Source organism: Equus asinus, chromosome 7 (assembly GCF_041296235.1).
Source record: "Equus asinus isolate D_3611 breed Donkey chromosome 7, EquAss-T2T_v2, whole genome shotgun sequence".
Taxonomy (NCBI): Eukaryota; Metazoa; Chordata; class Mammalia; order Perissodactyla; family Equidae; genus Equus; species Equus asinus.
In genome coordinates, this window is record NC_091796.1 from 59,447,487 (window position 1) to 59,471,762 (window position 24,276).

The 24,276-nt window shown below is 46.1% G+C and overlaps 1 protein-coding gene and 1 long non-coding RNA gene across 3 annotated transcripts in view; one reads left to right on the forward strand and one right to left on the reverse strand.

The window, feature by feature from the left end:
• LOC106828653 (uncharacterized) overlaps positions 1-3,733 on the forward strand; it is a 40,546-nt gene extending 36,813 nt beyond the window's left edge. Inside the window, exons 3-4 of one of the 2 annotated variants that reach the window (XR_011504556.1) lie at positions 1,417-1,882; positions 3,318-3,733. This is a non-coding gene — a long non-coding RNA (uncharacterized lncRNA). Of the gene's footprint in view, positions 1-1,416; positions 1,883-3,317 lie in introns of those variants that run through there. The other variant, XR_011504557.1, reaches the window with a different exon arrangement.
• The window catches only part of RAB31 (RAB31, member RAS oncogene family), a 120,159-nt gene that overhangs the window by 59,151 nt on the left and 36,732 nt on the right, over positions 1-24,276 (reverse strand). Inside the window, exon 2 of the mRNA XM_044773451.2 lies at positions 5,922-6,001. Coding sequence (XP_044629386.1) covers positions 5,922-6,001 — 80 coding nt within the window. The remainder of the gene's footprint in view (positions 1-5,921; positions 6,002-24,276) is intronic.

The following is a 24,276-nucleotide window of genomic DNA, read 5'->3' on the forward strand; positions in this document are numbered from 1 at the left end:
CCTTTGCCCCTTTGCAGTTGTAGTGTTCATCCTTTTCTTATGCACTTTTTGAGTATTTTATACTAACCTTTGGTAACATTATTTTTTTTTCTTTTTGAGGAAGATTAGCCCTGAGCTAACTGCTGCCAATATTCCTCTTTTCGCTGAGAAAGACTGGCCCTGAGCTAACATCCATGCCCATCTTTCTCTACTTTATATGTGGGACGCCTGCCACAGCATGGTTTGCCAAGCGGTGCCATGTCTGCACCCGGGATCCGAACCAGTGAACACTGGGCTGCAGAAGTGCAACGTGCACACTTAACCGCTGTGCCACTGGGCTGGCCCCCTGTAACAGTATATATATATATATACATTTTTTTAAATAGGAATCTTTTATTTTTTTATTTATTTTGTTTTTAAGATTTTATTTTTTTTTTGCTTTTTCTCCCCAAAGCCCCCCGGTACATAGTTGTATATTTTAGTTTTGGGTCCTTCTAGTTGTAGCATGTGGGATGCCGCCTCAGCGTGGCCTGACGAGCAGTGCCATGTCCGCGCCCAGGATTCGAACCAACGAAACACTGGGCCGCCCGCTGCGGAGCACACGAACTTAACTACTCGGCCATGGGGCCGGCCCCAGCCTGTAACAGTATATTTTTAAAAATATTTTTCCAGTTTAATCTTTGCCCTTTAATGTTGTTTCTGGAAGTTTCTCCATAAACGCCTTTTAAAATTTTATGTAGACAGCTATGTCAATATTTTGTTTTTGTGTTTGTTTTTGCTTTTGCTTTGATGTAAGCCAGATTTTCATTCATTCCTCATATATTCTAGGTAACAGGATAAATAATACATCAACCACACGTTAAAAAGTTCTCAGGCTTAGAAAACTAAGTTCATGCCTTTAAAATCTTAGAATCATAAACTTTTAGAGGTGGAAAAAACATAAAATATCAACCTCTTCACCTCAGAGATAAGGGGCTGGTGGAATCTGAGACCAGAAAGACTGCCTTGTCCATGGTCAGAGAAGAAGCTCCCTGAGTTTCCCCATCTGTGAAATAGGACCCATGTCTACTCTGCATGATCTGGGGGGCTGTGATAGGGTCGAACAGGAAATGACCCCTGTGAAATTCACAACATTTTTAAAAATAACACCTAAAACTGTGAAATTCTCCCTTGCTACACGGTAAGTCCTGAGAAACAGCTTTAGTAACAGAAGTAATGCATATCATACATACATATATAGTGTATACACATGCCCACACACACACACACATGCACACACCCCTCTCTGTCCCTGATTTCTTGTCACTAGGAGAAGAACTATCAATATTTGAAATGAAGACTGACAATCATTGCTCTTTTGGTTGTTTGGGGTGTTTTTTCCAGCCTCTGCTAGCTTTCAATCTTATAAGAACCTCAGGCATCTTTTCTTCTCTACAGATTACCTTCTAGCAGTGGAGGGGGAAGATTCTGCAATGCTGACTTGACTTCATTATCTGTGGGAACCAAGATCTGGCAGAGAAGTCACACAATTTCCTTTTACAAGTCGAAATAGAAAGGGAGAAACACACGCACATATATATGTTCAAGATGTTGGCACAATCTGCTTGAACAGCAGAGCCAAGACTTTTCAGTGTGAGTCACAGAAGATGATAAGAATGAACTCTTTCGACGCTGAACTGATGACATTTTAGAGCCTGTGGCCTTTCCCGCTGGTCGGTGATCACAGTGGGAGAACAAGGGTGGACTCTGAGACTGACGCACTTGGTTTGAATCACAAGTTTGCCGTTCACTGGCTGTGTGCGCTCAAACAAGTCACCTGGCTGCACTGACCCTTAGGGCCGGCTGGGTTACTGGAAAAAAGGCTCTGCGCCAAGGACAAGAACTGAAATATCTATGGGACCAGGTAGGCCGTGCAAATGAGCAAAGTGGGCTAGGTGTAAAAGTAATGATAATAAAAATAACAGTAACAATAAGCAGTGGGAGTGACGTGGAGTGGAGATAGCAAGCCCTGCCCCCCCACACCCCACCCCCGGCCCCCGCAGAGGGAGCCCCTGGGGCTCAGTTCCAGTGGCTTCCGCCACATGAGCATGCACACCCAGTGCTCCAATTCTACTGATTTTCAAAGAGGTCAGAATGCAAGTTTATTATGTAAAAATCTCCTGATTCTTCATTATTGTTTTAGGATTTTTAAAGCACACTAAACAAAACATACCTATAAGCCAGACTCCCGGCCTACCTGCTGAGGGATAAGCACTCAATCTTTTAAAAGTATCCCACTTACGCCATCTTCCAAGAAGTCTGCATGTTCCTGCTAGCTTTATTTTTCTGAAACTGGGGTTTGGAAACATTTTCTCAAAATCCCAGAAAAGAGGAGAAAGTTTGAGTGATTTTAAAACTGGGCAATTAAACTATACCAGGAAAAGACAACACGTCAGAATGGAGGAGCTGAGCTTAATCCTGATCCAGAGTGAGGCACGCAGTAGACGGAAAGCAGAGGAGCACACAGTTTAATGCTGCAGCCGCTTGCCGTTGTGTCTATGAAGAATTAAGTTAGGAGAAAAGGCTCAAGTGTGAAGTTTACAGGAGAAGAACAGAATTCAAAATGACACATGCAAAATATTTTTAAATAATACCTAAAGCTCGTTCATATACAGAAGGGCAAGCTTTCTGAAAAACAATTTGGTAATATCCATCAAGAACTTGAAATATGTTCTTATTCTTTGACTAAATTACCCCATTGCTACGAATGTAATCTAATGAAATAAGCAGAGGTAGACGCAAGTATTTATGCCCAATGATATACATCGTAACATTATTTATCAAAGTAAAAAAATTTTAAACAACCTAAATGCCTAAAATTGAAAATATAGCCATTAAAAATAATTGTTTCTAAAGACCATTTAATGACATGGAATTCACAATATAATGCTGAATGAAAAAATGATTTTATATATATATATAGGAAAACGACAAAGAAAATATACCAAATGTTTACAGTAGTTACTCTGGGGGGTAGATTATGGGCAATTTTTATATTTCTCCTCATTTTCAATTTTTTATGATGAGTATATACTTTTATAATCAGAAAAAAATATTGTTTTCATCATGTTTTTGAAGATTATGTGACATTATAAGAAAATGTTCAAAATATATTAAGTAGAAAACAGGATAAAAACTACATATATACTATAATTCCTATTTTTCATAAATTCTGTGTTTTTTAGCTTATTTAGACTGAACATGAATTTTTATAACCAGAAAAATTAAACTTTAATCTTGACTCTGTCGAGGAAATGCACAGACAGCAATTAAAGTGTCCTGTTTATGCCATCTTCCAGGAGATCTGTATTCATGAAAAGAATAAGGAAAACCACATGGACGGAGAATGACCCACATGGACAGAGAATGACCCACGTGGATGGAGAATGACCCACATGGACGGAGAATGACCCACGTGGACGGAGAATGACCCACATGGACGGAGAATGACCCACATGGACAGAGAATGCATGCTGCAGCATGTTAGGAAGGACCTGATACTGTTTTTGTTTTTGAAAATTAGGTGTTTGTATACCTACATATACATAGAAAATACTTCTAAGAAATAAGTTAAACATGCACTTTGGACTTTTAAATATTGGTAATACAAATCGAAGAATATGGGATTGGAGAGCTAGTAAAGATCCTCTAACTTCCGTTTTAATTTTAAACATTTATGTATGATCTGAACTTTTCACAATGAGCATTATAATTTAAAGAACAAATACAAAAGTTTTTAGTTAATAGACTATTTTTTAGAGAAGTTTTAGATTTACACAAAAACTGAGCAGAAAGTACAGAGAGTTTCCATACAAGACATAATTGTTTAAAAGCCCCAACCACCACAATGTATTTACTAGGCGAAGCACCGCCAACAGCGTTTGATCGGTTATCCCCAGAATGGAGAGCAGTGCGGGGGGCTGGATACAACACGACTCCACACACTGCCCCCATGAGGTGGAGTGTATTTCCCCTCTTGAATCTGGGCTGGCATGATGACGTGCTCTGACCAAGCGATGGTGATCAGAGTGATATGCTTATTATAATTTTGGCATAATGGTCCTTACATCTATGAGTAACAGTTATGCTTAACACTTTTATGTATTTACCATAATTTGTGGTGAAGCATGCATTTATTTATGCCTTTTTATTTAAAAAGAAATCATTACCAAAGGAAGACAGATTTGTTATTAAAAAAATTTTTTTTTAAGTTTAAAAAGCAGACAGAGGGCCAGCCTGATGGCACAGCAGTTGAGTTTGCACACTCCACTTCAGCAGCCTAGGGTTTGCCGGTTGGGATCCCGGGCACGGACCTACACACAACTCATCAAGCCTTGGTGTGGCAGGTGTCCTACGTACAAAACGGGAAGGTGGGCATGGATGTTAGCTCAGGGCCAATCTTCTTCAGCAAAAAGAGGAGGATGGGTGGTGGATGTTAGCTCAGGGCTAATCTTCCTCAAAAAAATTTTTTAATTAAGAAAAAGAGTAGACAGCAAAAGTCCCTCTTCCATCTTCCAGAACCATACTTCAGTTTATCACTCTTATAGGTTTTGCTTTTATTATCAAGAGACACAAACTGGCAAATTAAAGAGGAAAAAAGTACATCACAGATGAGAGTGAGAAAAATTTCCCTATAAAATTGTCCCCCGTCTACAGAAGCACTGGCGTTGGGAGGCAATGCCCACGCCTCTCACATCCCACACCTCTCGAGGGCAGAACTGCGTCTCCTCCCCAGGTGTGCTGTCGGGATGTCTGTATGGCTCGGAAGGGAGAGAGCAAAGCACAGGCATGCTTACAGCCCGTTAGAAAAGATTTGGGCTCCTCTCCTGTGAGGCAACCCACTGCATGTAGGGTGTCAGCTCTTTGCCTCCCCCTTGGGGAAAGTGAGGCTTAGGGAACCAAGGCCAAGCAATAATACTCTGGCTACTGCTATTTCCTGTCTCTGACACAGGAGCCGAGTGTCTTCTGCCAGCATCCATGAGACGCGGGCAGATAACTGGTTAGCCTCTGGACCCTTCACGGTTCTTGACGCTCAGTTTCCTCAACCACATTTCTTTAAGCCATTTTTTAATTACGAAACGTATCGGATTTTCTCATGTCCACCGCGCCAACCACTGGCCTATCGACCCACTGTTCCTGAGCACCCGCTTATGCCCTGCCACGAATTTTCTCTACTTACTACTGAGAGAGACAGTTGCCCCCATCCTCACCAGTCCTGCAGCGTTCCCCAAATATATACCCAGCTTGTTTCCCTTCTGAGGAAAACAAACCCTTGCTCTCTGCAAAGAGCATGCTATCTGCAGGGAGAAAATAAGTGAGGCCAAGTCCTAAGACAGGCAACCATGGAGCATCTGCAAAATGCCACGGCAAAAGACCCTCTGGCGAAAGCCTCCCCCAGGAGAGGGAGCCGGCACCCAGATCCTCGGGCCTGGGAAGGGACCGATCCAGCCCGCCCCTCAAGCACAGGTATGGAAATGCTGATGCTCGTTAATCCAGAAAAGGAAAGTCGACCTGCCCCACAGGCTGCAGACAGTGCAGCTGTGTGAGTGGACGGCGTCTCCAAGTTCACTGCCAAGCAGGTTTAAGCAGAGCCCTGGGGAATTGTCCTGTGTCTCCTCTTCCATCTGGAAATAAGGCCGCATGATTTGCAGAACACCGCTCTCTCGGATCAAGGAAATGGCCTCAGGCTGCAGCATGAGGACGCTGGCTACGAAAAAAAATTACTGACAGGGACAGTAAGCCCAGACGTACTGCTTCAAAGTCCCTGAATTTCCGTCCAAGACTTTCCAGTGGGATCGATTCTCACTGGCTGGGATGAAAACCGTTTGAAGGCTCAGGCACAAAGTGACCTCTCTGAGTGCTTTGAAAGGAAGAAACGTGAAAGAGAACATACAGGAACTTACCCAATGGTCGGGCTGATGTTGTGGTCAAAGTGATCCTGGACAAATCGACACACAATGCTTGATTTCCCAACCCCGGTGTCCTGGAAAAGAATGAGGACACAGCCATGAAGACCAAGGGTGCCAGTTCTGACCTAGTGTAAACACAGAACCAGAGGGAGGAGAGGTTGCTCCTGGCGGCAGGAAGGGGGGAGGAGGAGCGGGGTTTTTCCTGAAATGAAATTGCATTGCTTTCATAGAAAGAAAAGAAGTATGGCAAAAATAAGTTTGGGAAATGTCCCATATATACAATAATTGACCTAGAATTGGCAATGTTCACAGTACGTGTATTTCCAGAAATTTGCAAATTTTTAGAGGGATCTAGAAGAGAGGTATGGCAACACACTGCATTGTTTTGGTAGAGACAAACTGATTTTGTTCAAAACCTTAGCACTCAAAAACTGCGTAATCTATTTTTGTAGGTATCACCTGTAAGACCTATGAATTCTAATTTCTGCAGGTCTAACATTTTCTCTTTAGAGTCTGATGACTGCATAATAACCTCCAGTTTTGCTTAATCATATAAAGGTCTCATCTCAGCTCTTTCTCTGTTAAATAATTCTCTAAAGCTGAGTAGGACAGAGGTCCAGTTACACCTTGGAAATCAAATGCATGCACTTCTATCCACTCCCTTCCAAAACCCTTGCAAAATGGTTTAAGGAATAAAATAAACAAATTCACAAGGTCAAAGACATGGGGGAAGAAACACACCAGACAAGTGATGTCAACGAAAAGCAGTTGGCTGAGTGGTCACCGAGGGAGAAGCAGCTGGAGCCTTAAGTGCCTGCAGGGAGCAAAGCCAATGAGAAGCAGCTCCACTCATGCCACAGAACCCCTGAGCATATCAGGAACTGGAGGACAGGCCTGAACACAGCATCTCCTGAGAGGCTCACACACACAGACCCTTGGCGCCCCAGGCCACAGAACAGAGGACACCCACCCGCATGCCAGGAGGACCCAGAGAAGCTGACTTTCCAGGAAACCTGGACGAGACAGGGGCTGGGCTGGGGCACTTGAGATACAGCCCAGGGAGTGCCCAGTGCTATTCCCTGCCCTGTGTGAGCCCAGACAGAAGAGGTGTGCACAGCTGACAAGCCCTGGTGCAAACAGAGCCTCAGAACGCATTTTAATCTCTTAAAAAGAAACACTCAGATAAAAAATACCAGACATTTATACCCATAAACAATGAGCAGGATGCTATTTTTTTTTTGAGGAAGATTAGCCCTGAGCTAACATCTGTGCCCATCTTCCTCTATTTTATATGTGGGACACCGCCTCAGCATGGCTTGATAAGCGATGTGTAGGTCTGTACCCAGGATCTGAGCCAGCGAACCCCGGGCCACCCAAGCAGAGTCCATGAACTTAACCACCAGGCCACTAGGCCGGCCCTGGCAGGATGCTATTTCAACAGATCATTCAGAGAGTAAGACCAACCTTTAGAAATTAAAAATATGATGGTAGAAATGGAAATTTCAAAGGAAGAGTTACTAGACAAAGTTGGGAGACTGCCCAGAAAGTACAACAAAGTAGAACAAAGTGGCTGCCCTCAGTTGCCAACAGCTGCTCTTCTGAGGAGGTGGCAAGGCAAGAAGATACATGGCTTGCAGACGGTCACCACAGAGAAGTCCTGTCAGGATGCGCTTATCTGAAAGGACCATTGAGACGTCAAGATCTATAAGTGAAAGGGAAACAAGGCATATTTAGCCCAGGAAGGAGAAAAAAGGGATACGATTCTCTTATGTTAAAGGTGTAACTTTAAAAGCCTGAAGATCAGGGCTGCCCAGGTGACAGCGGTTAAGTTCACACATTCTGCTTCGGCGACCTGGGGTTTGTTGGTTCGGATCCCGGGTGCGGACATGGCACCACTTGGGAAGCCATGCTGTGGTAGGCATCCCACATATAAAGCAGAGGAAGATGAGCACGGATGTTAGCTCAGGGCCAATCTTCCTCAGCAAAAAAGAGGAGGATTGGTGGCAGATGTTAGCTCAGGGCTAATCTTCCTCAAAAAACAAAAAACAAATCTGAAGATCAAGGAGAAAACTTTGAAACCTCAGAGAAATGTCTTTTTCTTTAGATATTGAAATGTGAAATACCAACTTAGAATCTGAATTATTTAGACTCCTTCTTGCTCCCATGTTGAGGGGGCAGTTCCCGTGAACCTGGGGCAAGAAGGGCATTAGCTTGTGCTCCTCATCAGGAAATCATTCTCCGGAAGGAGAGTGGCCGTCACTGGTGCTGAGCCAAACAAAACTGCAGTGTGCAAACTGAGGTGCAGAATGAAAACATTAGCTCCAAAGACTCCGCATCAGTGTAGCTGCTATTTCTGAGCTGCTCCTTCTGCGTGAATTCCCGCTGACGTCCCCACAGGCCCCCAACCACAATTCTGTTCTTGTCATCTCAGTCGCTTTAACCCCCTGTGGAGGAGCAGTTCCTTGCAGTCCTTTAGTCCATGCAACCCCAAGAAGCTGCACGCCGACGACCTGTGCTACCCTACCCCACCCCGGAAGATACGGAAAACGCCCTCTTTCATACGGTGAACTGTTTTCTGCCAACTGCCCAGCAGGCAGGGTGGGAACTTCTCCCCAACACTGAGCACACCAATTTTTATTTTTATGTCACCAAGCTCATGGGGTGCAACCCCACCCCTTCCTGTAGAGAGTTTTCAAATTTACTATTCCACTAGAAATGCTAAATGATTAATCTCTGCCCTCTCTGCACCCATCGAAGCCATTCCTATGAGGGGAACGCAGGTTGACAAAAGAGCCTGTCTCGGCCCTCACTGGGCCTCTCCATCAGTTTAGGATTTCTCTTTCTCAGGGCTCTTTTATTCGTCTGTTCTTCACTGGTCCAGCAAGTAGTCATCAAATCCTACCTTCCACGTCCCAACACAGAGGAGCCTGATTGATGGGAGGTAAGACGACCCTTCCTCGGCCTCCCTGCATTCTATGACCGTGACAGGTGCCCGACAGAGCTACGCACCAGCACACAGCCGGCCAGGGCTGCTCTGCCTGGGGCTGACCCTCTGCCCAGAGACAGATCAGGAGACAAATCCTTACCGTCCAAGTTTTGTTTCTTTTTGGGCTTCCTGAGTGTCCTTTTGGCTTACACCTAGGTTCATCCTACTTCCAAGCTGAGAAAATGCCCCTTGGAGGGGCCCTCCTCCCCTAAGCAACATGGCGCTCCTCACTGTGAGTCGCCCTTGGTGCATGGGGCTTTGGCTAGACTGTGCGTCCTCACGGTCGGGGCTTTGCTCTGGGAAGCACGTTTCGGAGTCTATCCATTCACTCTACCCAAAGCTTCTCAAAACAACTGGCTCCACATCCCCAAAACAGCCCAACAGATCCTGCAAGGCCAACCCTCAAAATATCCTTGAAGGGGCCAGCCCGTGGCCGAGTGGTTAAGTCTCCGCGCTCTGCTTAGGTGGCCCAGGGTTTTGCCAGTCTGGCTCCTGGGCGTGGACATGGCACCGCTCATCAGGCCATGCTGAGTTGGCATCCCACATAGCACAACCAGAAGGACCTACAACTAAAAATATATACAACTATGTACTGGGGGCCTTTGGGAAGAAGAAGAAGAAGAAAGAAGATTGGCGACACATGTTAGCTCAGGGCCAATCTTTAAAAAAAAAAAAAATCCCTGAAGATGAACATTCAAAAGCCATCTTGAAACTATTCATCTCCACTCATGGTCTTCCAGAGAGAACTCAAGCTACACACCTGCTTTTCTGAAAAGTTAAAGCAGCACGCCTGCTCAAATTGACGTTTAACAATTAATTCTTCAGCCCAATACACTCAGCGTTTCTTTTCTTTTTACAATTTAACTCAGAACATTTCTCTCTCTCTCTTATACATTTGATAGGAAAGAAATAACAGAACAAAACAATAGGCAAAGTTTTCATTTGTCTCAGAAAAGAAAATATTCTTATGAAGAACTGCGTCAAATAATCTTCTCTGGCCAGTGGCTTTGTGACGGCTCAAGAAATGACCGTGGGGCCTCCTCCTCTCTCCCAGGACGACTGCTGTTCCCCAGCTGGCCGCCAGGGGAGGCCCTGCCCAAGGAGAGCCCGGGAGAGCCTGAGGCCAGGATACGGGCCATGCTCATGAATCACTCGGCTTTGTGGTTTGCTTTTCCTGCAGGAACCTCATCCAGACGGTGACACACGTACACAAGAGGAAAACGCTGGTGAGTCATGACCATCGCACAGGAAAACAGAAAGGTTGAAAGCAGAAAAGAGAAGAAAGCCTGCTGGGTGAATAAAGGAGTCTGTGAAGGAAGAGAAGGGAAAGAGAGGAGGATCATGGATGCCCAGCATTCTTCAAAAGCCACGTTATTGTTGGTGGCCTGACACCAATGGAAGGAAACTCATCTCTGCATATACTTTTCCAATTCATAAGATTATGACAATATCACAGCCCATCTTGTCCAATCTCCTAGTTTTGCAAAAGAGGAAGCTACGCGACTTCCTCAAGGTCCACAGCCACCTATAGAGTCAGAATCAAATTTTCAGAGTCCCAGTGAAATCCTCTCAAGGCTTTGCCAGGTCAAGTCAACCTCCCTGCCAAGTGTAGACTTCTTCCCCAAAAAAGCCCACTTTCTAGAACGCACAAGGGGTCTTTTTATTACTGCTTTCCAGTTTTACTATCCATAGTAGCATCGTGTGTCCTCAAGGTAGATCTACTGGGTTTTGCTGGTAACGAAAGGGGGACATACTACCAACTACTGGGAGGCATTAGAATAAAACCAACTCGGATTCCACCAACCAGGAGCAAAGTCTAGGAGAATCCTCCCTGGGGGGATAACCAGTGTCGCGTTGTATTCTCATCTGTAGGGCTGTATCAGCTGTGTGCTGGGGTCTCACAACTGGTTCCATCCACTTACTGGGAAATGGGGCCCTCATGATACTCCTCTCATGTACATTATTATTATTTTTTTTTTAAAGATTTTATTTTTTTCCTTTTTCTCCCCAAAGCCCCCCCGTACATAGTTGTGTATTCTTCGTTGTGGGTTCTTCTAGTTGTGGCATGTGGGACGCTGCCTCAGCGTGGTCTGACGAGCAGTGCCATGTCCGCGCCCAGGATTCAAACCAACGAAACACTGGGTCGCCCGCAGCGCAGCGCGCGAACTTAACCACTCGGCCACGGGGCCAGCCCTCATGTACATTATTATTTGGGGCTAATAATACTGTTCTCTAAGAACAGCCACTTACTCTGACATTACAATCTCTGCTGTTTGAACTGTCACATTTATTAATCACGTATAAATCTGTAATTATGAAATCATCAACCACAAACTTTCAGCTGCTGCCACGTAAAACGCCAGGCATGGCTTGATCCACCCCTGGACTATCACAATGGGCTTCAAGGAGGGGTTCCTACCTCTCCAATTAAAGAACGGTAAACCTTAGGCAAGTATACCCCCACTGCCTAATCCTGCTCTGAGGGAAGACATCGCTAATCAATTCAGGACACGTTATTTTCCTGAACCTGAAAAGGGCCTCAAAATCTTTTCAACCCAGCTCTGCAGAGAATCACTGACTCAATCGAGGTGGGTTCCCAGAACAAAGGGCTGTTGTCTCCTGTCGCTCAACTCTTCCCGACAGTCAACACACTCCTACCGACTCCTCCACTCCATCCAAACTCACTGAGTGCTGCTCTGCAGGCAGTTTAGGCATCTTTACAGGTGGTGAGGATTTTTGAGAAACTAATAAAAAATACACACTGTTGATAACATTATAAATCAACATGCCTCTTATGGAAAGGAAATTACAAACTATAACAAGACCCACAGACTCAAGAATTCCAATCTTAAGAATGTAGTTAAAAGAAGAAAAAAATAAGCACAGAAAAGTTCGTTGAAGTGTTATTCATAAAAATTAGAAATGGCCTAAAAAATAACTATAAATTAAATAAATTATGACAGAGACAGTAATCTTTTTAGCTTTCATTTCATGCCTATCAAAAGGTCAAAGAGCAGCATACGATTTGTCCATATTGACTACGGATGCGATCATCCCAGCATCTGTCTCTGGTCTGGGAGTCAGAGAGGACCCATATGGCAAGGCTTTCTGCATTTGTTTATTTGTTTCATTCGGTCATCTATTTATTTAAGTGTTTAGACTTTAAGCTGTACAAACTTCTAAAAAGTCTTAAGTGTCTCAAACAGTTAAGTAGGAATTTAGGCATATTACAGAGGCCAGCAGATCTTGTAGGTGGACAGAAACAAAATAAGGAGAGAAAAAGGCAGAACAGTGGGATGGCTAATGTCTTGCTCCTCTGAACCCAAAGATAAGAGAAGCCAAGAGCACCGCAGAGTCCAATCCAGTGGAGCAAAAGTCTCGTAAAAGACACTGGACACATCCCCCCCGCCCCCTGCAGGCGATGGCCTTGTGTGGAGACAAACCACAGCAGATGCAGAGAGCAGTGACTAGTAACTTGGGGCAGCGCCGTGCATCACTGGTCATTAGCTCCACTTTGGGGAAGATGGGGGAGAAACGTCTGGAGGAAGTGTGTGCTGCTGCTGAAGAGATGAGGTCATGAGGGAAATAGTTTCCATTTCCTATAGCTGTAGGGCACTGGGGCCCAGGGCTTCATCACCACGCCCTGTGTCCAAGGGCCAGTCCCAGCCATCCAGGCCAGGGCTCCCTGCTGGCACCACCTGCCCTTTCCACGGCCCGAAACCTGGGTCCACCCAGAACAGAAAACAGGAGTCAACACAAAGGATTACCCTTCTCTCAGGCTCAGGAATCCCAATCCGGAAAGCTCTGCATTTAGAGATTTCAAAGAAACCCCACGGAAATGTGGCACAAATTCTATATTAACCCACCAAGCGTATTTTAAAGCTTTGGCTAAGAGGAAGAGGATACACACCCTCATTCCACTCTTGTGCACTGAGTTTATAACAAAGCAACCTACGGAAAACCCCAATCACACACTCTTTACGAGAGTCAAAGGCCACTACGTCTGAGGAACCTACACTGGCGGGACTAAGGACTCAAGGTCAAAACACTGCACATCACCCGCAGAGCTTCCACTGAGCTCCCTGGACATCTCCAGTGCGTCACCTTATTCTGTACCTACAACTCCCTTCCCACAGGAGGACCGAAGTACTTTGTTCCTGGATGCGTTCAAGGACTTATTGGAATTATGGACTTAATGGGTCTGTTTGCCCCCGAGCCCTAAATAATATCTTGCTGGTCTAAAATAATTCCTATGTATCCCAAGCACGTTGTACCAGATTCTTCAGCATTGAAAAGAAAAGGGTTCAATGTTTATAAATCACAGTAACCACTAGCAAAAAAATAAGTGCCATAAAAGCAAAAAACATCATGAAACTCAAGTCCATAACGTGCTTGTTCGATTACCACACATCAGACAAGGTTTCCTCTGGGGGTGGTAAGACTTCTGTCCAAGCAGAGTATATCCCAGCCTTCACGCAAGGTTCTAGGAAAAGCTGAGCTAACAATGCAAGAAAAATCCAGCTCTGGGCATCATACCATATTTAGGAAACCGTACCACAAAATTATTTGCAGAAAACGCAATATAAATAAAAAGTTCCCGAGCATTCCCAGAAACAACTCTGCAGTTCTTTCTGTTACGGTTCTTTTGAAGGACGTCAGTGGAGTGGTATTATGACAAATCTCTTTACAAAGAGGAACTAACTACGTATATGACAAAAATGGAAATGAATTGTCTCATATTGAAAATGGTGGGTTCTAACCTGAGTTTGAGAGTCACTAGGCTTTGTTTTCTCTATCTACCTCCTGGGGAAAAAACTGCTTACAGACCTAATTTTAAGGATATAAGCAGTACAAGTGAATTTAAGCACTTAGATTAATGTCCCACGCAAATTAATGCTTTGGAATGTCCACAATCCTCTAAACACAAATGAAAATAATCTAAAGTCCACATACAAAGAATAAAGTGCCATGTTAGAAATACACAAAATGACCAGGAGAGGTGTTAAAAAAATCCTGCTAGAGAATATGAAGAAATAAGCAGAAATGAGGAGCATGAAAGCCACAAGAAAGAGAAGATTAGATGGTTCCAAAGGGAGCAGAGGCACACATCTTCACTTACTTTATCTCACTTGGTCCTCACCACAACCCTTCGCAAAGAAGAGGACAGATGGCATTGTCCACATTTCCCAAGTAAGGAAATTATGGTCTAAAATTTATGTGAACTGCCTACAGTCGTATAACTAGTAAAAGTAGAGTCAAGATTCAGGCTTCACCTTGCCCACATCCAGCACTCAGTTCACACACCAGACTGCCCCTCTCCAGAAGGCATGCATGCACCCACCCTCCCATGCACTCACTCAGTGCCTGTGGGGTCCACAGTACGCAAGCACAGGAAATAAGAAGATTAAGCCCTGATCCCTGCAGTTGGAACACTTACACATCAGACTTAGACTTTACAGAGCGATCAAAGACAGGAGGTTAGAGTGACCGTGACCAAGATCATTGCACAGGCAATCCTCCAAATCCCCAATACATCCACTGGATAGTGATGGTGGTGTTCCAAAAGTCCATTTGTTGGCTAACCATCTGAAATTCAGATTTGTATTTTTCCGTTGAAATAATGCCGTAAATAAATAATGATTATTTCCCAAACTTATGCTGAACTATAGCATTCTCCAGGGAAGAACCCAATATCTATGCATAACATTGTTTCCATAGGAAACTTCCTCTAATTTCACACTGGGGATTTCAGCCAGTGTGAACCAGACTCCCAGGCCTTTAGACGAAGGCCCCAGGAGAGTACAGAGATCTCTGGGGAACAAACGGTCTTGGAGATTGGGACCCCAGTAATATTGCCAACAGTACAAGCACAAATCTTTCATAGGAGCAGGAGTGGGCAAGAGTGATATGGGCAATGACAAAAGCTGGCATTTACAGAGCACTCGAAAAGTTCCCGGCACCCCACCAGGCGTTTTATGTGACCAGCATCAGCTGTTAGCTCTTCTGGTATTGCTTCTGCTCCAGCAGATCTCGTCTGTCTTTCTGGGACTCCAATCACGCCTGGACTAAACGTTTTCACCTTATCGGATATATGCTTTATTTTCTGTTCTTTATTTTCCATCTTCTTGTCTGAGTTTCATTTTGGAGATTTTCTTCTGATCTATCTTCTAGTTCTTTCCGCAGATATATCTAACCTGATGGTAATCCCATTTATTGATTTGCTATCAGTTATTGTACGTTTTTCTGTTGTACAATTTTCATTGTATAGTTTTTGATTGGTTGCCAAATTTTGAAATCATGACTTTTATTTCCTTGAACATATTAAGCACACCTGTTTTGAAGTCCATGTTTGATGGTTCCATTGTCTAGACCCTCCATGGGTCTGTTTCTGTCGTCTGTGGAAAGGTTTTCAGTCAAATTGCCTTGTCTCCTCATATCTCTGGTCGTGTTTGACTAAGTCTTAGAATCATCATTTTAGAGAAGAGAATTACAGTAGCTTGTCCGGGACATGGGTGTCAAAGCTAAGACACCAGCCTAGTCCTCTGTGGCTCCTGGACGAGGCTCTAAAAGGAACTGATGATCTTGCTTCTGGGACATCTTCTACCCCAAAGAGACTGTTCCTAGTAAGAAAATGTTTATAACATTAAAAAATACTACCCTTTTCTACTACTGTTAATTGATTTGCCTCTCATTTTTCCAGAGTTGGCAGATCTGGTGGATTCCGAAGTCCAGCAATCTTTCAGGAATAGAGAGGTCTGGCCCCTGGACCTGCTGACGGCGAAGGAATATCCTGGTTGTTCCAGGGAAGCCAAAGTCACCGACACGTGAGGAGTGAGAAAAGACGAGACCTCGCCCGGCTCCAAGGAAGTCCTTGTGGTCACCACCTCTTCTCCGGCCTTCCTTTACAGAGAAGTTAAAGAAGGAAACGCAGAGGGAAGATGCTGTTTCAATGGGGGAGAAGAGCAAGCTTCAGGTCTCCCCCACTTCCGCTGTTCTCATCACAGCCCCGCAGCTTCCCAGCTCGCTCAGAGAAGCTCGTCCCGAAGTACACACTCTGTGCAGCTAAGCAGAAACTTAGTTTACCGAATGTGTCTTAGAAGGTGTGACCTTAACTGTTTTTAAAAGAAATTAACATGGTTTTTTACTTAAATCACACTTCCTGCCAAAGGAACCAGCTGTTCTTTTGTCACCCTTCTTTCCTCACAAGCAACACATGTGGGCTCTCGGTGGGGTAAGATGGGTCACAAGACAAACGGCAAAGACGCAGGCTCCCTCCCAGAGGGAAACCCGCTGAGTCCATGAGATGCCTGGCCTACACGGACACCAAACACTACACATCAGGTTTCATAGTTATATTCTGTAACTTTTTTACAAAACACTTGATATTCACCGTTCCGAGCTGCAGATCCAGCGAATAAGGATGAACAATGATCATAATTACAGTAGGCAGCTTCTAAAACGATTCTCAATGATCCCCTCCTCCTGGCATTCGTTCCCCTGTGTGTGGCCTGGATCTCACAACTTGCTCCCAAAAAACAGAAAATGGGCAAAAGTGCTGGCTGTCATTCCTGAGGCTAGCTTGTAAAAATACTGTGACTGCCCTCTTTCTCACACACCCGCTTGCCCCTCTCATGAGGCAAGCTGCCATGCATGGGGCGGGGCGGCGGGGGGTGGGTGGGTCACGAGGCAAGGAACTGAGAGAGGCTCCAGTCAAGAGACACTGAGGCCGCAGTGCACGTCCACAACAGGCCCACAGCAGCAGCATCCTGCAGCACCCGCTGAGGCGCTGGGAAGCAGCCCCTGCCCCAGTTCCATCATGGTCACTGTGGCCCCAGCTGACACCTGATGGCAGCCTTGTAAGAGACCCATGAAACCTCACCCAGATTCCTGACCCACAAAACCATGAGATAGTAAGGCATGTTGTTTTAAGCTATTTGATCTGGGGCAAGTTGTTACATAGCAGTGGGTAACCATCACAGATGGAGTGGACGACATTTAAGCACTCACTCTGAACCAATTTTACTGAATGCATGCAGCAACCCTAACGCAGTAGGGTTACCCCATTCAGCAGAGTAGGAAATTAAGATTGAGGGGAGTCAGCAGTGGGAGAGGTGACCCTCCGTGGACGATGAGGGCCAAGTTGTATAGGATTGCCAAGGCTCTGCCCTGAGAGCAGCTGTGCTGAACACTCTACAGGGGTCCACTCCCAGGGCTGTGAGCAAAGACAGCTATGACATTGCTTCAACTGACAAAACTTATTTAAAGCGATTTAAGCGCTGAGGATAAACGTAAAGTCAGCTAATGAAGTTACTGTGGACCAAGAGCTACAATGCAGAGCGATAACTCAATCTTAAGGGTAAAGCTCTGGGGAAGATATCACAGCATCCGAGATCAGACAGCGGAGAACTGGAGATTCTAGAATTTGCTTTTAAGATCTCATTATAGACATTTCAGAGTTGCTTTGAGTGACTATTCCCACAGCTTCCTGTTTTATTAAGTGCCTTTTCATCTCCTTAGAACTATTCTCCTTCATTTGGCATCATTTCCACACACTGAGTCAACAGGGACTCGGGCGCTGGGGGTGGGGCAGTTTGGGTTCCTCCTATCTCATCTCCTCCCTCCACACCCCCTTAGCGTGTGCCTTAGCAGGCATGACAGGACACTTCAGGGGAAACAGGAATGTTCTCCCACCCAGCGGACAGGCCACGGCCTGGATGAGTGGTGCCTGGACCTGGGCAGACGGAGGGAGAAAGGAAGCACGGAGGACATGGCCCCGGAGCTCGCTTCCTCACTTCTTGGCTTTAGACTCACTAACTCACCTCGGAAGACTGTTCTAAAGAACAGCTCATTAAATCGGTCCTAAACCTCCGTGGAGAAAATGTGCAGCAGCCAAGTCTTAGACGAAAGGGAAGGCAAACACCCAGCCAGCAGTTTACCCACCTAACAACCCCTGCCAACGTGCTTATCGGGGACCCCCTTAGGCTGATGCTCCCACCTTCTCCCCATGCTTTCCCCACTCCAGCTAGGGGCTTCTGAAGCAGACACAATCCTAATAACTGACGCATCAACACATCGGGGCCACAGCACCCGAAGACCGTCGGACGCTTTGCCCCTTACTGGAATCCGAGGGCATTACCGTGTCTCTACCACCATCACAAACAGGCAAAGGTCAACTTTCCATCCAAGTGAGCGGCATGGCTCCCCTCATCTCCCCTCTGTCTCGGCTAGCCTTTCACTCAGGCAAGCATGTGGCCTCTTTAGTCCTGTTGCCACATCTGTAGGATGAGGGTCAGATATAGATCACGGACTTCAGGCACCTATTAGCCCCCAAAATGATACATAAACTTTTGTGGGTAGCTAAGTTTTTCTGGCGAGAAGGTCCCTCACCAGATTCTCCATGTCACCTATGACCTCAATATTGGTAAGATCCGTTGAACACACAGACGCCCTCTGAATCTTTTCCATTCTCAACTACTGAGCATCGACGGCTCAGGCTGCCTCGCCGACCTCTGAACATCTATGTCCAAGGACACTGGGTCCAAGCCCTGGAAAGGACAAAGCTCCTCCTGCTCATCCATCTCAGGCTCACACTGCCTGATTCCAAGAGTATAAATTCTGCTTAATCTTCTACTGCCCTGCTCCCTGATCCATCCACCAGGGCAATTTGGCAAATTCTGAAGATATTATAAGTTATGCTGTCTTGAGGTCCCGCCATCCATACTGCCCTTTCAGAGCAGAGGTCCCAGCAGAGGTGGCCATCTGGCCATTCTCACAAGGAGAGAGTCAGGGGGATGGATGAGCCATCAACACACACACAGGTGCACGCACACATGCACAGCTTAGAACTTGGAATCAGAAAGGCCTGACCACTTAGCACTTGTATGATACCGGGAAGGGAAAAAAATGGCTCTTGCTGGTAAGTTCCAGCAAGGTCCTATGTCCCTACCCCCACAGAGCTCCTGGTCCAGTGAAGAACCGACAAGCATACTGGAGAGTATGGCATACAGTGGCCAGTGCCATGATGGAGAGATAAGGGGATATCCAACCCACATTTGAGGGATCAAAGAAGGCTTTGTGGAGGCAGGAGCATTAAATCCGAAACCGAAAGACACATTAGCCACGCAAGGCAGGGAGCAGGACTGGAGAAGGCATGAAGATGGGAGGGGTAGGCGAATTCCAGCAACACGAGCAGAGGCCAGGGGAGAAAGAAAGTCTCTCCAAGAGTTCAGTTTAGTGGCGGTTTGAGGCTTTTTTCTCGGGGAGGCAAAGATGCCAGCAGCTCCCCAAGAACACGTGGACGGAGGGGCCAGGAGCTGGCAGATGCCCCTCTGCCCCTTCCTCTGCCTGCTCCTGCTGATCCCACTTTGAGTGGAAGCCAACTGGCCTTCAAGAGGCTCTCTAACCCAGGGGCCCTCTCTCTCCACTTCTGACGTTCCTGCAGGGGATCTGAAGCACATGTGTGCACATGCACACATGCACCACACATACGCACATGCACTCACATACATGCACGTGTACGAATGCACACACATACACATATGCATACAGGCGCACAAACCCCACACAGATACCACTTCACTGGCCCACTGTGCAGTGTCTTGGATTATCCTATTGTCAATTTGGCTAAAGCAGGGACAACATTTCCCAGGAGCCCCTTCTCCAATAGGGTTCTGGCTTAGAGCTGGCTGAAAGAGGAATCTGCAGGAAGACAAGGACTCTGGAGGTCTCAGCAGGCTCCCAGCAGAGCCTCTTCTCCCCACAGGGGCCCCAGGCATCCCTCCAGGTGTAGGTGAGAGGGAGCAGCTACCCGAAGACATCTACCCCAGCCCCTGCAGGGCCACGTGCTGCTGGCCATGTCGGCTTCTCAGAGCTTCCGTGAAAGCCCCCACTGCCCCACCACCAGGCCGGTGCTTCTCTGTTCGAGGCCTTTCCTCTGATCTTCGAGCTCCTTCTAGGCCTTCCCTCCCCCAGCTGCCCACGCTGGTATCAAGTGTGATTACTGCAATAAATCCCTTTCCCATCACAGCAGTTCTGCGTCCTGCCTGAACCCTAACTGATGCTGATGCACCCACCAGGGAGAAGTGGCCTGGAGAGAAAAGAGGAGAGTGCAAACGGACATGCCACGGGCTAGAGCGAGAGGTAAGCCCTGGTGGGAGCGACGTCAGTATGGTGAACCAATCGAGCAGAAGGATGTCAATCAATCAGAACAGACCCCAGAACACCCAAAGCCAAGGGTGTGGTCGATCGTTCTGTTAGGGAGTCAGGACTTTGTCCAGAGGGCAGTGGGAACCAAAAGAATCCACCCCGTGGTGGAATTTTAAGAGGCCTGGAGAGGAGCTGGCCTGGTCGCGTAGTGGTTAAGTTTGCGCACTCTGCTTCAGGGGCCCAGGATTCACGGGTTCAGATCCCAGGCGCAGACCTATACACCAGCCAACAAGCCATGCTGTGGCGGCATCCCACATACAAAATAGAGGAAGATAGGCACAGATGTTAGCTCAGGGCCAAACTTCCTCATCAAAAGAAAAAAGAAAAAAAGGCCCGGAGGGAAACCAAACAGGAAACTGAGGCCATTTAGGAGACTGTTTTTCATTTGCTGCATTTTTATTGAGCACCAACTGTGTGCCAAGCATTTTCATGGATGATAGAGACCAGAGTCCATCATGTCAATGCTCAGACTCTGTGACGAGAGCTCAGCTTACACTCTGTGCTTAATTCTGTAGGGCAGACAAAAGGACATCCTGACTATAATAAACTTGGAAGCTTAGTATCCTCAGACCACTCACTAATATGAATTAGCACCAAAGGCTTCACAGACCGCCAAGTCGCGATCCTGTGTGATAGAGTTCACTGTTGTGATCCCTTAAGATACTAGCGAACATGATTTAATCCAATGAGACAGAAGCACACTTGCGGGCTGGATAGAGAAGAGCAAGCAGCCAATACAGTTGCACATTATTTATAAGCCGGGAATATGACAGTCTGCTCATAACTTATCTACCTTCCTATGTTATCACTGTTCCAGCTAAGTAATAATAGTTTTCGACCCGTGATACTTTAGGAATCATCCCACACTTATGAAGGTCAACTGTATCAAGGCCTAGACTTGACTATCACACTAGCACCAGGAAAAGGACCTGCCAGAAAGGGAGGAAGTGTGTCAGAGGAGGGGGGTGGGCCTGTGGAGTGTGAAAAACACCCTCCTCTCTGACCATCAGACCAGCCCGACTTTTTCATGGTTTAGAGTTCCTGCCGTCATCCGGCACTTCTGCAAGTGTTTAAGAGACTTTACAAAATACAAATAAGTCATCAATGAATTTCCAACTTGAGGAAAATGAGGACCACCCTCTTTTTCAATCTATGCTCTTTGGAAATAAATGCTAAACTATGACACTTAGTTGAAGGAATCTGATCATTGCCTGAGCCACCAGGGTCAAAGATGAGGCACCTGGTTCTTCCATCATCCAAAGGAGAGAAAGTGGGTGTGGCAGCTGGGGCCGTGGATGAAGACAGACAGACTAACTGGACAAACTTCCCAGGACAACCTGAATCAGCGTGCTGCCGATAAAAAGTGCAAAAGCCGTGGAAACAGGCTCTCTGATTCCTCCACAGTGTTCTCCACTGCTCCCCAGCCGAAGACCCGCTGAAGGTCAAAGAGGACAGCAAGTAGCTGCTGATCTGCGCCTCAGTGCTGCGCTAGATAGTAAATTGTAGAGCCAACCCCGTGTCAATAACGTTAAAGGACAGCCCTGGTCTAAGCAAATACCTGTGACCCCTCCAGCAAGGCAAACTCATCTGAAACCTTGCCAGAGAGCAAGAAGTTCCCACTGGCAGAAGTTATGATCAAGGGTGCTGAAGTGAACGTGGCCTAAAAAGGGAGCACAAGTGGCCAGCTGGGTTGAAAGTACAACAAAAATGGTGACTAAGGGAAAACTAAAGGGAAAGCAGTTAAAGGCATCAAGGCAAAACCGAGCTTCTGAGCTTCCAAGTTCCAAATCAGTTACCAATGAGCTATTACTAATGCTACTATCATGTTATTCATAATGACGATGAGGACAGTTAGCGTTTTGCTAAGCTAGATTCTGTATTAACTTGCATCACCCCATTTAATCTTCAACTCAATTCTAGGAGAGATGTACTCTTAGTGCCCCTCACAGTTGGGAGAACAGGCTCAGGGAGGTTCAGCAATTGAACCTGGTCTGGGCCTCAGAAGCCCGAGTTCTTGTCTTCCATCCTATACCCTACTGCCTCTTGACGAGCACAGCCTGAGCTCCTAACCCTGTGACAAGTCCCAGAGATACATACGGGTATGATGGTGCCTTTATCTTCCACTCACTGAACACACCCTGCATGCCTAAGCAATACCAGGCGCTGCATCAGGCCCTGCAGATTCAATAGGACATCTCTTACCCGGTAAGTGCATGAGACACACACAGGAACAAAATATGCAGCCAGACCTCAAGGTCTTAACAGCCCAGAGAGGTGGAGTTTCGTCTTCAATTCATCTTCACGACACCGAGAGGAGGAGCGTGCACCACACCAAAGGACACCTCCTTGCCAGCCAGGGTATGGCTGCTCAGGCCCAGGGCGTTTTCCTTGGCACCTCACAAGTCCCCTTATGCTTGACGTCCTAGAACATGCCCTTCATCAAAAGACCATTAGAAAGTAAACAATGGCCTTTCTTTTTTTTATATAATGATATTTCTTACTTTTTTTCCTTTTTTTTTTCCTTGCTGGCAAAGATTTGCCCTGAGCTAGGATGTTGCCAATCTTCCTTTTCTTTTCCCCTCCCCAAAGCCCCAGGACACAGTTGTATATTCTAGTTGTAAGTCCTTCTAGTTCTTCTACGTGAGCCGCCACCACAGCATGGCTACTGACAGACCAGTGCTGGGGTTCCACACCCAGGAACCGAGCCTAGGCCACCGAGGCAGAATGTGCCAAACTTTAACCACCGGGCCATCAGGGTTGGCTCAACAATGGCCTTTCTTTACCTGAACCAGCATTCTAAAGGCTGGATGGCCTAGAAAGCATGCTCATGCTCATTATTGCATTTGGTCTTCACAGCGACTCTGAAGTATCATTATTCCCATCTTATAGCTGAAAAACCTGAGGCTAGTATAATCCAGAGTCACACTGCTCGGACAAATGGACAGGGCCAATTCCAGGTCTCTGTCTCCTAGTACTTTCTTCCCTCAACACGAAACGACCTTCTGTTTAGGACTCCATATCCTGAGTCCTAAGAAGTCAACAACACCTCAGAGATCCGGAGGGGCCTTCAAACACCAGTGAGGAAAAATCCAGAGCTAAGAAATCTCAAAGAGAAGTAAGAGGCAGTTTGTTTCTTGCAAATGAACAACTTTGGTTAATTTTGATGTTAAAAAACAATTTGATGGAAATAAGTATAGATAACGTGGTAACAATCACTGGCCACCTTCCTCCTCACCATGACGAGAGGGTATCAGCACTTTGTGTTCCAACACTGTGAAATTCCGCTTGTGGAAACTTCGAGATCTGGGAATATAAACCTGTTTAAGAAGTTTTTTTAGAACCAGGAAAGAAAATGTGTCATTTATGCTCCTCAAGACAGGAACTACCCCTTTTATGAATCACTGACTATTCCCAGAGATATGGCGGCTAAACACCCTCTATGCAGTGTAAACACTCCATAAAGTCAGGGTCTCTAAACTGTTCGGTCTACACATCCCTGCCCGCAAAAAAGGTTGGCGCGCATCCTCTAATATGTGTATATTTATTTACAAAGTACATGCATGTACTGCGTGCTAAGATATTACACAAATATAGAACAGATACAGAAACAGAAATTTTAAAAGAATGGTATGTCAATCAGAATCTTCTCAATACTGTGCCACCAAAGTACAGAAATCAGGGGGCCGGCCCCGGGGCCGAGTGGTTAAGTTCCTGTGCTCCGCTTCGGCGGCCCGGGGTTCGCTGGTTTGGATCCTGGGCGCGGACATGGCACTGCTCGTCACGCCATGCTGAGGCGGCATCCCACATGCCACAACCAGAGGGACCACAACTACAATATACAACTATGTACTGGGGGGCTTCTGGGAGAAGAAGAAAAAAAATAAGATTGGCAACAGATGTTAGTTCAAGGCCACTCTTTAAAAAAACAAAAAAGAAATCAACTGAATGCTGAAGCTGGTGTCAGCTGCACCTGCCCATTTCACATTGCTGCTCATCAAAAGCCTTGCGGACCTTGAGGGTATTATGTAAACAAAACAGCCAGACAGAGAAAGACAAACACGACATGACTTCACTCCTATGTGGAAGATAAACTAACACATGGGCAAAGAGCACAGTTCAGTGGTTACCAGAGGGGAAGGAGGTGGGGGTGGGCGAAAG